Below are 15310 nucleotides of genomic sequence, written 5' to 3'. Positions count from 1 at the left end.
TCTAGTAACACCTGCAGTGTGAGCGGCACTTACCCACTGATGTCAAAAGGCCCGCTAATGAGGGACCACCTAGCCCTGTTTGTAACCCGCAAAGTGCCCACGTTCATGAAGGAGGCCTTAAAGGAAACCGCTAATATTAATCATGATAGTATGATAATGGTAGCAAAAAAAAATCTCTATTTATTCTGGACTTTGCGGTCCAGTGGATTGTCTCGGCTTTGAACCATTCCATGCGCATGAACAGTGTTTTTGTGTCATATGCAGATTCATCATGCATGGAAATATTAATTTAGGTCAGGTAGTATTCCTGCCTATTTGCAACCAGTGTGGCTTCTTCTACTGGTGTGAGAGCAGTTAAAGGGGTTGTCTGACTTTGCATCAGGTGCTGGGACGGGTGGGCATGCCAGGTTGGTGGAAGGTGTCTGAGTCAAGTGTTCCTGCCCCGGTAAAACAAACAGGGGCACAGCTCCGAAGGACGGTAGTGTAGGAGACCAGGAGTGCAGGTGAGTACTTGTTTTTTTTTTTTTTTTTCTTTACAAGCAACAACATACTGCTTGCAGACTAGACGCCATGGTCAATGTGACGGGTTTCTCAGATATGTATGCTATATTCACTGGTTATCTTCTAGACACTGGATAGACTGTATAGAGTGCAATCAAGTGGAGAAGACTTTTTTTTTCCTCTATCATGAGATTGGGTTAGCAGGTTTCCAGGACCTGCATGCCTCCTGTGATTATCATACTTGAGATAGGAATATACTTAAAATCTGTTATGTTGGAATAGCATATAATGTCATCACCGATGTTGAAGGCATAGTGTCTAATAATAAGAGGCAAATGTTATGGGCCTCCAGTAGAGAGAGCTGTCATTATTGATGAAAACTAGTATGGATGAAGATATAATTGTTCAGCCTCTCTCTACCATTATTAGAAATCTCATACATCTAATGCTTTCACACAGTCCTTGTGGGGACATATGTCCGGCTGCAAGTTTGTGGCCGGATATACCTCCCCATAGATGGCAATAGGTTACACATGTGTGGCACCATATTGTACCGCATGCTAGAGAAACCGCATGCTCTATCTTTCCTGGTACATACGCTGTGCATTTCTATGGAGAGGGAGGGGTGAGCAGAAGTCACCCCGCCGCCTCTCCTGCATGCTGCTGTATGCTCTCTAGACAATTCTGAAATACCTCAAATCCTACCCCACACACTATTACTTCTCTGCAAATTCTCCCCCTCTAGTAGCAGAGTCCTTCTGGATAGTTGGGACAGCAGCGCCTCTCCTGTGCAGTGGTAGTAAGATGACAATCCTTTCAGACATTTGTTATCGGTTTGTTTTGCAGCATGTTTTAAATATTTTGAAAAACTGAATATTTTTTTCAGGTTTTTTTTTTTTTTAATCGATATAAAATGCAAAACAATGCGGTGTCATAGAAGACAAGGCAAACTGGATACCTCCGCTTTCTGAATTCATTTTGACTTTCATTCTACAAGCATTACCATATAATCTGCCTACTTCAGCTAGCTATTGATTCCCTAACCTGGCCTCAACATTACCTTTACCTTTACATTTTTTCAGAGTCTGGAATCTTTTCTGAATATGTTGAAGCCAAACTCAGTTTACTTTATATCCTTTTGAGGATATGCAATAAAAAGAATAGCATAAAGTCAAAATTTACAGTAATAGCATAGATGAGCTGTTAAGTAGAACAAATGGGTATAAGTAGCCGTATGGTATCTGCATGCTGCATAGAATAAGGATCTACACATGAACTAGGCGAATACCAAACTAGGAATAATTCTGTATGTTGTCATTTTTGCGTCTAAATGTAACGCGACTATGCTCCATGTATCACATCTCCATATCCGCTTCACTAACTTTACTATTATTAAGTGATTATTTACAGTGATTTTTTTTTATTACTATAACCTTCAAGTATATATTAATTGGAACTATAGAGCTCCAATTTCATACTAAATCATTTGTGTCTTTTTTTTTTTTTTCTAAAGGAAGTTGAATTAAGTAGGAAAAGGAAAGAATGTGAAGTTTTGGAGCAAGAGGTAACGAAAAAGCAGAAGAGATGTGAAGAATTGGTAAGGTTCTGTATGTTTCTTGGTCTAGTCATAATCTGTGCTTCTGACGCTGGTACAGAATTGTTTTCTTTTCCTCTTTTGTGGAAATGATAATTAATTGGCCCCTTTAAATGAGATTGCTCCTAGAAGAATACATTGTTTAGTTATAATATTTTTATAAATAATTCTTACCCTTATGTATAACACTTGTAGGCATCAGTGGAGTAGATCATAAGACATGTGGCAGTGTGTATGCTTGAGTGTATATTTGTGGGTAGATGCGAAAGGCAGTCATTCTGTAATTGGATCATATGTAATAAGAACATATATACATTATCCACTCTTGAAGTTATGCATAAAAAGTTGTACATAAATTTGTACAAAAAAAAAAAAATATAGATTTTTTTAGGGTGGATATCTCTGGTTTTGTGCAGCGTCCATACAAGCCAATCCATATTAAAGAGAAAATTGTGTTCTAGGTGCCATGGTACAGGAGATATGGCCATTTAAAGTTGGTCACTGTCATGTTTATAAACGACCGTTCTGCACAGGGCATGTCAAATAGGGTTTAAAGCCATCCATTTAGTTTTAGTTCTTTTTAATGTTGAAACTTTTATAAAAGCTAGCTTTCTGCATGGGAACTCGTCGTTGTATATAGTTTAAGTATATAAAAGAAAAAACTGCATGCGGAGAAGCGGTCACTTTATAATCTGTATCTACATGTTCAACATTATAGGAAGCAAGTAAGAAATACTGGGTATGTGTCAAGATTGTAGTCACTGAACAGTGTTTGAGAATTTTGTGCATTTGTTGATTACACTACTTTCTGCTGCCAATCCCCTACGTTTTTCTGTTTTTCAAACATTTATTTTTTATGAAAATTGCAGAAACAAAGTGAAAAAACAGAACTCCTAAGTGAAAATTAACTCGCCCTTTCACACTTCAAAAATGACAATTTCTGTTAAGTTTATTATTGCAACTTTATCTTAAACTTCAATACTTCATTATAGAAATTTGATATCATTGCAAACCTTAATTGTTTTTTGCGAGGGTGGGTGGTGGACATTGTGGTTTGCTTTTGTGGTCCACTACAGTGTCCTATATGAATGCAACCCTATTCATTCATGGTACGCTGGATGTGCTTTGGTTATACGTTCTGTTATCTTTTAGAAAAAGTCAAGACATGGGGTGTATTCTCAGCTTGCCCCTCCACCCTTTAGTGAGAAGAGGATCTCCACTTCTTCTAACTGCTGGGAGCCTTGCTTCCATGATTGTTGGGGGTCCGAGCTATTTGATCGTCGATTTATGCAATTATCCGCTATCATGTGGACAACCCCTTTAATGATGTTTGGCTGTGTCCAGGGCATCCCATCTGACAATAAAGAGCCTATTGAGCATATAAGGTTTTGAAACTACCCTAAAACTATGCTAACTAGGCTATCTACTTTTAGATGGGTGCCCATGGCTGGGGTAGATACCTTATCTTTGTCTCTGCCCAACAGCAGGGACTAAATATTGACATTAATTGTTTGGCAGGGGGTAGAAAGAAAATTGCAAATATGTTGGAATTGTTGGAAAGAGCTTGGGTAGGTGAAGGTGGTCCAGAAGGAAGGAGGCCATGGATAACAAATATAAGAAGCTTACCATACGTAATGGGTACCTGCTGTTGCCTGGAAGAAGGAGCCTCCCTGTTTCATTTATTCCAGACCTGTAGGGTTATCATTCCTTTGTGGTCCACAGTGCAGAGGTTTTTAAGGGTTGCTTTGGAGGTTGACTTTCAGCTAGATCCAATGACTTACCTTTTACGTCTGCCGTCCCTGGTCCTAGGCAAATGTAAAACAATGTTGCTACACATACTCAAAGCAGCTAAAACCCTCATCTCCCTCTTTTGGAAGCGTCAACTGACCTCCTCATACCTGTTAATTATATGAGATATATGGAGCGTTTCTTCGCCACCCTGTACAATCAAGTAAATTAATTCACTGTTGTTTGGTCCCCCTTGGGATTTACGAAGTAGTTGACTATCGGAATTTATTATATGTAATCTAACAGAGCTTTGACCCACGGGTCTTCTCCATTAATTCCTCTTTCAAGTTCTCGGGTCTCTCTTTGTTTACGATTTGGTAAGAAAATATTTGGTTGGTCGGAACTCAGAATTGGGTCTATTATGGACTATAAAGGACTATCACCTCTTTGGGAAACATCCAGACTCAATCATCCATTAGTGGTGTGTCATGGCGAGTCTTCATTCCTAGTCGACCATACATTGTAATCTGTTCTATTTGATGTTTGCTTCTAATTGTACTGTTTTATTGAAAACTTTAATAAATTCTAAGTTGAAAAGGAAAAAAAAACCCAAAGATTACCACAGTCACGGAGCCTGGATATATAAGAATAAGCCTCCGTTTTTATCCTGATGGAGTTTGGTGGTAGATGGAAGAGAAACTGTAGAGGCCTGGATAACATTATGACATAATTCATGTGGAGGAAATTGCTCATTGGCTAAATATTATACATGTCCCGCTATTGGGCTATTTATTTTATTGTTGTCGCCTGTTTTACGGTAACTGATGCGTCATATACAAGGACAGTTATTGAATTGTATTATTTAGGATTGAGTTTAATTTCACATTAATGAAAATATAGTAAAACATTGATTTGTAAATCCAAAAATGGAGCATTTGGGTCTTGAAGAGTCATATTCACACTTTAAAGGGGTTGTCCGAGTTCTTAAAAAAAACTAAGGGAGGCCGCGAGGGCGCTGCTTAAAAAAATAAAGTCCTATTTACCTTCCGGTGCCCTCCGGTATCCAGCGCTGCTGTCGCTCCGGTCCGGGCGCCATGTAAACAAACATGGCCGCTGGAGCAGCGCTGGACTCCGCTGCCGGCCGGCCGTGGCCGGGCACGCCTATCTGTCCCTATTCACAGCATTGTGAATGGGGGCCGGAAGGTTGTCGGGTGCGGCCGGAAGCTGAGTCCAGCGCTGGATACCGGAGGGTACCGGAAGGTAAGTTGGACTTTATTTTTTTAAGCCTCCCTTAGTTTTTTTTAAGAACTCGGGCAACCCCTTTAATCCCGATAAACTTCCTACCAGAAAGACTTGTCAGACTTGCAGAACTTATAATTCTCCCAAAGATTGTGCTGGAGCTTCCTTCATGACTTTGATCTTTGATGATTACATTTCTTTCTAAATTAATGGAAATATATACTCTGACTGCTTATATTTTACAGCAAAACACTTTAATATTCATATGGCTCATGTTCTTTTTATAGGATATGCCTGACAGTCATTTTTTTTCTTTGTACAGCAGCCAATTTTTTTTTATTTTGTCTCTTAAGATGTCTGTAAGATCACCAGTGTTGTCTTAGTAACACATCTAGACATGAAAGTAAATATTTAATTACAGTAAAGTGTGCCTGGTGGAAGGGTATAGACAGCGTTTGATGAAGACTGTGATGTTACGCCAATGTACTACATTATTTTGAGGCTGTTCAAGTGATATGATCAATGATATTCCAGAAATGTAATATTGTTGACCTATTCCTTCTGCCTGAGAGCAAAGATTGACTTCCTTTGTTGTCTGAGCCTCCCACTTTCATCTACAAGTCTTTTCTTGAGCTGTTAACCTCCGCGGGCAAAGCCGCCATATTGGCTTCTCCATACCCCACATGCCTGTCTTATCTGGAGACAGACGGTTACATATCAGTAGTAAAATCCCCATGTACTGCAATACAGTAGTATCGAGGGTTCCTGGATCAAACACCGGACTAAAGCACGCCAACCTCTGCAGTTGGTATGTCTGAATAACGTGCAAAACATATATCTGTCTGCTAAAGGTTAAAGCAAACCAATGCACTGCCTATTTATGTGTTTCCCAAACATCGGCCCTTACGACCGATGCATCATCAGAGGCTTACCAACATTTAGGCACATTCACACTTAATGCAGCAGTACAGACGCTGCAACCACCGCTAGTAACGCTCAGGTAGCTACAGCCGTCAGTCTGCCTCTCCAGCACTTTAGCGGTCATACGCGCCGTGTGTTGCAGCCAGCTATTTATAATGCCTCACCTCTTGTGGGCGGTACTCCATCGGATCCACCAATCGCAACGACCACAAGTCGCATGACGTGCACAGGGGCTCGCTACGTTGGTCGGTGACCAAAACAATGCGAAAACGCATCACTTAAACATTGGGGGATTGCAGAAAGATTTAAAGGAAGAGCAAGCAAAGCAAGAGAAATGGATGCAAGTTTATGAATTTATGATTATTGCGATTTGAATTAGTGCATCATCTATCCCACCCCGCGAGGACGATATATATATTTTATCCCTATAGGTGTGATGTACTTAAAATCTAAGGGAGGAACAGGGAGACCAGAGCCACACTACAGTCCCCCACAGTGACCCCAATTGAAAAAGGGAGGGGAAGGGGATAAGACACCTTATATTATAGTGTGATAGAGCTATATCATGTCCACCCACATGATCCGTGCATTATAAAACAACAGGCATAATTAATGGAGTCATTCAGACCTTGCAGTTTTTCTGTAGCCATTACACAAATCCAACGGGACTCTCTTTGAGTAACCAAACAAAGTCCCCTCCTCTTATTGGTGGTGTGATTGCTTCAATGCCTTGAAATTTACTGCACATCGGATTTCTCTGTGTTTCTCCCAGACATGTCGGAATATAACTGTGTCATCCTCTTTTCAAAGTTCCTCATATGTTCCCTAATGCGCACACGGAACTCCCTTATAGGCTTTCCCACATATTGGGATACACACGTACAGGTAAGCAAATAGATGACCCCACTTGAAGTTAATGAATTGTTGATTTCTGTAAGTACGCCCCGTAACATTGCTCGTGCACGTCTTGCCTGGAAGGAGCGATTGGCAAGCTTTGCAGGAGCCACACTTGAAAGTTCCACATGGTGGTTTAGGGAGCCACGTCTCTGGCTGTGCACCAATTTGTCTCTTAGGTTTCTACCCCTTCGGTACGCTATTTTTGGAGAGTCACCTACCAGATGGCCCACATCTGGATCCATCTGTAGTAACTTCCAAAAGGTAGAGAGAATTTCTCTGACTTGTCCATGCTGTGCATTATAGGTTGCAATGATATGCATGGAGTCTGAGGATTCATTCCTACTCCGGGGGTCAGGAGGGTTTTTCTTCTTTCAGAAAGGGCATTCTGATGGGCATCTCTTAAGAGAGAGGTCGGGTACCCTCTATCCTGGAACCTGTCCTTTAGGTCAGCAGCTGCTGCAAGAAATGCCGGCATGTCAGAGAAATTCCTCCTTGCTCGGAGGTACTGTCCTTTAGGAATACCACATTTAAGTGGTGTAGGATGCCAACTATTCCATGCCAACAGGCTATAGCTATTGATTTCCTAAAGATCCTAGTTTTTAGCCTTCATGACTCTGATTTTTCTATGGAGAGGTCAAGGAATGAGATCTTGTCTCCATGGATCTCTGAGGTTAAGAAAAGTCCTATGGTGTTCGTATTAAGGACCGCTACAAACTCCTTAAATTCCTCGACCATGCCATTCCAAAGAATGAGCACGTCATCTATAAAGCGTAGCCAAATCATTACAATGGGCATCAAATATTCCAACTGGTCATTAAAGACCAGTTCTTTCTCCCACCAACCCAGGAAGAGATTAGCATATGTGGGAGCACAAAGGCTCCCCATAGCCACTTCCCTGATGGTAGAATTTGCCATCGAATGTGAAAGAATTGTGTTCCAATACAAAACGAAGGAGAGAACATTAGTTCATTATGCGTCATGTACTGCGTGCCTCTAGTATGTAAAAAGGATGCAACAGCGTTACAACCAGCATCCTGTGGTATTGAGTTGTAAAGTGCCTCAACGTCCAGACTGGCTACAAAGGTTCCCTGGTCTACCTGGACACCCTCCAATCTCTTTAGCACATCCATCATATCTCTCACATACGATGGAAGAGTTTGGACGAAGGGGCGAAGAATCTGATCCACATACAGACTCACATTCTGAGCGACACTATCAATTCCTGATACAATCGGGCATCCCTTTAAGGGGGTTGTCCCTTAGGGAGGCCATAAAATGTGGCAACCCCTAGGGTATTTTGGTGTAAAAAACTCGGATGATGCATCTGTCATAAGGGCCGATGCAGAAACGCGTCAGGCAGGGAAACGCGTAAATAGGCAGTGCATTGGTTTGCTTTATCCTTTAGCAGACAGATATGTTATGGACATTATTCAGACATACCAAGTGCTGAGGTTGGCGTGCTTTAGTCCAGTGTGTGATCCCGGAACCCTTGGTGCCGAAGAGCATCTATTTACTAATAGAGGGTGAAAGAAAATTACACTGGAAAGCCTGAGTCTAGTTAATATACGGCTGTATATGTTTTAATAAATGTGATTTTTGTATTTAAAACGTTCTATTCAGGCAGTTAAGTAATTATTCAATATACAAGGAATGTAAACCGCACATCCGTAGAGAATTCAGTAGTGATACTCAATAGTATCACAGTATATGGTATGAGATCAACAACCCCCCCCCCCCCCCCCCAGGGTACTTGAACCTAAACAAATTGTTAAAATAATTTTATAAGAAAGTAAAAAACAAAACCGGTCCTTCAGTCCCCAATATGGTAGCAATAAAAAAGCCAGCTCATCCCACAAAAAATAACACATTATACCTCTACTTCACTTTACAGAGCCATAGAAAAAGTTGATCAGAATATTGTGTAATAAAGAAAATTATTTTTATACAAAAGATTTTAATTAACCGGTTAAGGACCTGGCCCTTTCCTGTTTTTTCATGTCCATTTTTGACTCCCCACCTTCAAATAACCTTCTATAACTTTTTTATTTTTACACGTAAAGAGCTGTGTGATGGCTTGTTTTCTGCGTAACAAATTGCACTTCATAGTGATGGTATTAAATATTCCATGCCATGTACTGGGAAGCTGGAAAAAAATTCCAAATGCAGTGAAAATGGTGAAAAAACGCATTTGCGCCATTTTCTTCTGGGCTTGGATATTACGTCTTTCACTTTACGCCCCAAATGACATGTCTACTTTATTCTTTGGGTTGGTACGATTAAGGGGATACCAAATTTTTATAGGTTTTATAATGTTTTCATACATTTACAAAAATTAAAACCTCCTGTACAAAAATTATTTTTTGGATTTTGCCATCTTCTGGCACTAATAACTTTTTTTATACTTTGGTGTATGGAGCTGTGGGTGGTGTCATTTTTTGCGACATTTGATAATATTTTCAATTATATCATTTTTAGGACTGTACGACCTTTTGATCACTTTTTATAGATTTTTTTTAGATTTTTCAAAATGGCAAAAAAGTGCCATTTTCGACTTTGGGCGCTGTTTTCCGTTACGGTGTTAAACGCATTGAAAAACCGTTAATATATTTTGAACTGGCATTTTCGGACGCATCGATACCTAATGTGTTTATGATTTTTACTGTTTATTTATATTTATGTCAGTTCTAGGGAAAGGGTGTGATTTGAATTTTTAGGTTTTTTTTTATTATAATACTTTTTATTTTTGCTATTTTTCAGACTCCCTAGGGTACTTTAACCCTAGGTTGTCTGATCGATCTTATCATATACTGCCATACTACAGTATGGCAGTATATGGGGATTTTCCTCCTCATTCATTACAATGTGCTATCAGCGCATTGTAATGAAGGGGTTAAAACGAAATAGCCTCGGGTCTTCTGAAGACCCGAGGCTACCATGGAGACGGATCGCCGCTTCCCGATGACGTCACGGGGAACGATGATGCTAGGTAAGATGGCGGCGCCCATGCGCCGCTATCTTTTTGAGGCTGCCGGCAGCCATCGCTGTAATAACACTGCAATATGCAGCAAAGACTTACCGACTATGGAGAGGGCTCAGCCCGTGAGCCCTCTCCATGCAGCGGGACCCGACCGCTGCCGTGAATACACGGCGGGCTGTCACGAACCAGTTAAAATGTTTTTTATTTAAAAATTTAAAAAAAATTATTTGAACATAATAGAACTTATGTAAATCCCCATGATCATATTGAACCAAAGAAAAAAGTGAAATCTGTAAAAACAGAGCCAAAAATAAAATTGGCAAATTAGTTAGTGGAGATTAGTTGTTTGTAGGAGCCATGAGACAATGAACAATAGCCTCTTCCCCATGTCTCAGGTGGGAAAGGTATTGGACACCATGTCACATTAATTGGAAGCTATTAGTGTCTTTACTGCCCACTACAACAGCCAATGAACAGGGATGCTGAGAATTGGAATCCTGCTTAAATGATATTGATGATCTATCCTAAGAAAAGGTCATCAATCTTTAAGAAAAGCTAATATTCATTCATTTAAAATCTGACTGTTTTTTACATGCAAAATGTAATTTATTTAATCCACTCAAATGTGTAAGTTGTTATATGAATCCCAAACTGATCCCAAATAAAATGCTTGTTCTTGTGTAAAGAAGCTGATAATTTTTGCCCTATGGGCATCAATTACACTGGTGAACAGATTATAAAAAATATTTGTGGTGCCTGGAATTTTTCACCTGACTCTGGGTATTTTTGTGCTGCTGATTCAGAAAAATAACTTCTATTTCTCACTAGCAGTCTCTCTAGTTTCCATCAAGAAATAAGTACAGTGGAAGAACAGTATATATACATATATAGTCAAGTATAAGCCGAGTTTTCCAGCACAAAAAATGTGCTGAAAACCTCACTTCAGTCAATGAAAAAAAAGTCAAAACTCAGCTTTCCAGCGCCCCCCGTAGTCCTTCTCTTCTTCGGTTTGGAAGCGGCAGGTCTGTGTGTGTCGGCTGCACAGATTGAGGATTGTGTGTGCTGACCGGACCTGCCGCTGCCGGACAGAAGAAAAGACCTGCAGGGGGCGTCGGAAAGGTGAATTTTGACTTTATATCTTTTAGGAGTTGGGCATACGGGGGCCCGCTGGCTACTGAGGGCAGGGGGGCTGTCTGGCTACTGAGGGCATACGGGGGCCCACTGGCTACTGAGGGCCGGGGGGGCTGTCTGGCTACTGGGGGCCGGGGGGGCTGTCTGGCTACTGAGGGCCGGGGGGGCTGTCTGGCTACTGAGGGCCGGGGGGGCTGTCTGGCTACTGAGGGCCGAGGGGGCTGTCTGGCTACTGAGGGCCGGGGGGGCTGTCTGGCTACTGAGGGCCGGGGGGGCTGTCTGGCTACTGAGGGCCGGAGGGGGCTGTCTGGCTACTGAGGGCCGGGGGGGGGGGGCTGTCTGGCTACTGAGGGCGGGGGGGGGGATCTGTCTGGCTACTGAGGGCGGGGGGGGGGATCTGTCTGGCTACTGAGGGCGGGGGGGGGGGCTGTCTGGCTACTGAGGGCGGGGGGGGGGCTGTCTGGCTACTGAGGGCGGGGGGGGGGGCTGTCTGGCTACTGAGGGCGGGGGGGGGGGCTGTCTGGCTACTGAGGGCGGGGGGGGGGCTGTCTGGCTACTGAGGGCGGGGGGGGGGCTGTCTGGCTACTGAGGGCGGGGGGGGGTTCTGTCTGGCTACTGAGGGCGGGGGGGGGTTCTGTCTGGCTACTGAGGGGGGGGGGCTGTCTGGCTACTGAGGGCGGGGGGGGCTGTCTGGCTACTGAGGACGGGGGGGGGGGGGGTTGTCTGGCTACTGAGGGCAGGGGGGGCTGTCTGGCTACTGAGGGCAGGGGGGGCTGTCTGGATGTCCAAGAACATCTCATTACAATAAGTTTCAGTGACAAGCCAGAGCCCCTCATACTCATTAGCATATTTTTTTTAAGTCTAATTTAGAAGGAAAGAGACCATGGATAACAAATGTAAGAAGAATATCACAGTCACAGTGCTGGGATCTATGAGTAAGTGCCCCTGGTTTATCATGATGGATTTTTATAGATTTACATGTTTTATGGGAACAAAATTAGTGTTCCCCAGAGTAATTTTATTTTGATAATACATTGGGGCAGATTTATCAAGCTGTCTGAAAGTCATAATATTTCCAGTTGCCCATGGCAACCAATCACAGCTCAGCTTTCATTTTACCACTACTAATGAATATTTTAAAGGGGAGCTGTGATTGGTTGCCATGGGCAACTAGAAATATTCTGACTTTCAGACAGCTTGATAAATCTGTCCCACTGTGTATTGATCCAGGCCTAATGATCTCTCCCACAAATGTATGTAGGTAGCACAAAGCAAAATATGCAGAGGGGGCATAAACCAGTCACTTATTCCACTAAGAGGAAATTGTACATGCTGTCTTATAACATTCAATAGATCTTTCTCTGTTTTGCTTTATTTCATATTATGTTTCACCATTTATTTATTTATTTTTTTTTTAATTAGGAACTCCGGCTTCAGGAGACGCAAACCGAAAATGCACATCTTGTGGAAGAAAATTCAAGGCTCTGCATCAGAGTAAAGAGGGCAGCGAAGGTCAGCACATTTCCCTGAAGGTTGTGCAGATAATCTATAGCATTTAGTCACTGGATGTTTGAATGTCAGGTATTTTCTGTAGGTTGAATCTGAAAATGTTGACTTGAAGAGACATCTAGCGGAGGTGACCGAGCAACGGGATTCTGCTCTTCAGGAGATACATAGATTGCAAAGCAAGCTGGAGAACCTAGAGCAAGTGCTGAAGGTACAGAAAGGAATTCAGATAATCAAATCATGTAAAATCTACCACAGTACTTCTTCCAGGGCCATATACATAATAAACGGGTTAGGTTTTTTTGCATTTTGGGTACCTTAGTGTGAGATCAAAATTTACGTAAATTGATCCATACAAAAAGGTTCTGAGGGTCTCTGGTTGTTGGTGTTGAGGTGGCCAAACACTTGAAAGTTTCAATGGCTGACAATTTAGAGCATTGTCTACTGGCAAGTGCGTCCTTTTCATGGCATGTACAGTAATGGCAGATATATTTTTTTACTCATTAGAGCTGATCTCAAATTTGCATTCAATCAGTCCATCCTCCTAGACCACGGATCACTGCAGAAAATTTATTCATAATAAATAATACATTTTTGTATAGCATCATCGTATTCTGCAGCGCTAAACACCTCATGGAATGCGTTTACAGACAATGGGGCTCATTTACTAAGGGTCGCGGATCGCACTTTCATCGAACATTTTGCAGTTTTCTGGGATTACACGGCACGCAATTGTTTTTTGGTGCAGCTGCGCTGCTTCCATGTGACACAATTTGGGAGCGTGCCGTCAGATCATCAGACTGATTTGGATTAAGCGCGGGAGATATATATATTATAATATAATATATGAGCGTTTAAAAGTTCATGGCATATATACATATGTATTTGCATGTATGTATGAGCATGAAAAAAGTTAATGGCTCTCACCCTCTCACATAGAATATAAATGGATTATAGTGACCATGACACATTAGATGATATCATTTTAAGGTTCCTGATTCCTCCGTGAGCACATTTATGTCCAGTAAGCTGTTATATCCGAGAAAAGGGGTGGACCGTGTTATAATCCAATGAAGATATGTTACTAATAAAGTTTTGGGTTATTTTTAGAATCTGAGCCATTATATCATATCCGTACATTTAGATATCAAATCATTTACATAATGTTGCAGTTAAACAAATAATTTACCAGAACCTAAAATCGAACAAAACAAAAATGAACGTTACTCTGTGTGATCAATTGACTTGTCAGTGTTTTTCGTGTTCTTTTAGCACATGCGAGATGTGGCGGAGAGAAGGCAGCAGCTGGAAAAAGATCATGAGGATGCTGTAACAGCTCTACAGAAAAGGCAGGAGGAAGTAAAGCGTCTCCAGCAGGTGGGAACCTGCTACCTGAGCTTTTTTACTCAATCTTTGTAAAATCCATTTTCTTTGTTATGCAGGTAGACTTTTCATAGGTTATATAGGTTTACATTTGACAAATTGGTGTGTTCTTTATTGATATTAATCATTGGTGCCTCCTTTTGTTTTTACGAATGACTGAACCGGACCCTGATAAGTTCCTATACAGCTGATCTGTATGATCTATGCGCATATTTTGCCAAGGAAGGAAGGCACTGCATGCCATATTCTAGAACGGCTCCTGGCACCTGTCTATTGCACCATTGAAGCTAAGGACACTACATCTGTATATAGTAGTCAGATTAGAAGATTTTTTTTTTTTTTTCTTTTTTACTCTTAACCCCAGAAGCATGAGGGAGTGCTGCTGGTTTAGGGGGCAACAGCTGGTGAGAGGAACCATGCTATCTTATACTTGGCGATCTAACCTGCGCATATATGGTCTATTGGTTTGTAAATGTCTTGGATCGGAAATTGCTACTCTGCTAGTGTGATCCCTTTTTTCTCTGGGTGAAATGATACCAAACTGAGAACATTAGCTGGTCTTAAATGATATATATCCCTGTTAATAACTCTCTTGAAGATGTCATATGTAACATTTATAAAAAATAAGCTGGTTTATTCTCTAACTGCAGGCCCAGGTTGAAGCTCAAAAAGAACATGAAGGTGCAGTCCAGCTTCTGGAGGTAACGTGTAAACATGTCTTCTGTGCTTACGTGGCAAATGTACATTACAGGGATTGTCCAGGAATTTCTATTGATTATGATTTATGTGATGTAACAGAAAATTATCAAAAGATGTACCATTTTCTTGTAAGTTAACATATTTTCTCTTGATTTTCATGCTCAGAACACTTTGGATACCTTACAGGTATGGATAAAAGTTTTCTCTGTTAGGTCAGCCACACAAGCAGTAAAGGCAGCAGGTCTATAATATCAGCATTGTGAATGAGATTTAAAGAAAACATGTCACTCGGTTTTGACCTAGCACCCTAATGACAAACATACGTGACTTTTTTTTTTTTTTTTTTTTCAAACTTTCATCTCCCTGCTCATCCTCCTCCATTCTCATGGTTCCCTCATGCTTCCCAAATCCCGCAAATAACATTGAGTTCACAACTCAACTTCACAGTCTCTATTTGCATGTACAGAGCGCGATGTGTGATCCCATCCCTATACATCCCCAGGTGACCTGGTGTTAATTGTCATCTTACCTTTTCTTCCAGTCTAAAGTGAAGCTTTTAGAAGAGAAATGTCGCAGTCAGACAGAACAGTTCAGCCTCTTATCACAAGAGTTGGAGAGGTTTCGTCTACAAACTGGGAACATTGACCTTCTTGCCTCCACCTTGGTGACCTCGGAGCTGCCTCCACCTCAGTGCTGCTCTACGCCAGGCCTCTCTCCTGAAAAAGGAGGTATTT

At 41.5% G+C, this 15310-nt stretch overlaps 1 protein-coding gene across 16 annotated transcripts in view; it reads left to right on the top strand.

Moving 5' to 3' along the window:
* Positions 1–15310, top strand: part of TSPOAP1 (TSPO associated protein 1) — a 97305-nt gene that overhangs the window by 56612 nt on the left and 25383 nt on the right. For 13 of the 16 annotated variants that reach the window (XM_072138015.1, XM_072138026.1, XM_072138021.1 and 10 more), the window contains 7 exons: positions 2015–2098; positions 12411–12500; positions 12583–12705; positions 13767–13871; positions 14528–14578; positions 14742–14762; positions 15118–15304. In XM_072138015.1, the coding sequence (XP_071994116.1) occupies positions 2015–2098; positions 12411–12500; positions 12583–12705; positions 13767–13871; positions 14528–14578; positions 14742–14762; positions 15118–15304 (661 nt within the window). The remainder of the gene's footprint in view (positions 1–2014; positions 2099–12410; positions 12501–12582; positions 12706–13766; positions 13872–14527; positions 14579–14741; positions 14763–15117; positions 15305–15310) is intronic. The other 3 variants (XM_072138027.1, XM_072138030.1, XM_072138019.1) reach the window with 2 other exon arrangements.

The sequence above is a fragment of the Engystomops pustulosus genome, chromosome 2 (genome assembly GCF_040894005.1).
Source record: "Engystomops pustulosus chromosome 2, aEngPut4.maternal, whole genome shotgun sequence".
In the NCBI taxonomy this organism is placed as follows: Eukaryota; Metazoa; Chordata; class Amphibia; order Anura; family Leptodactylidae; genus Engystomops; species Engystomops pustulosus.
Note: the sequence above shows the minus strand (reverse complement) of the source record. Positions and strands in the feature narration are given on the sequence as shown.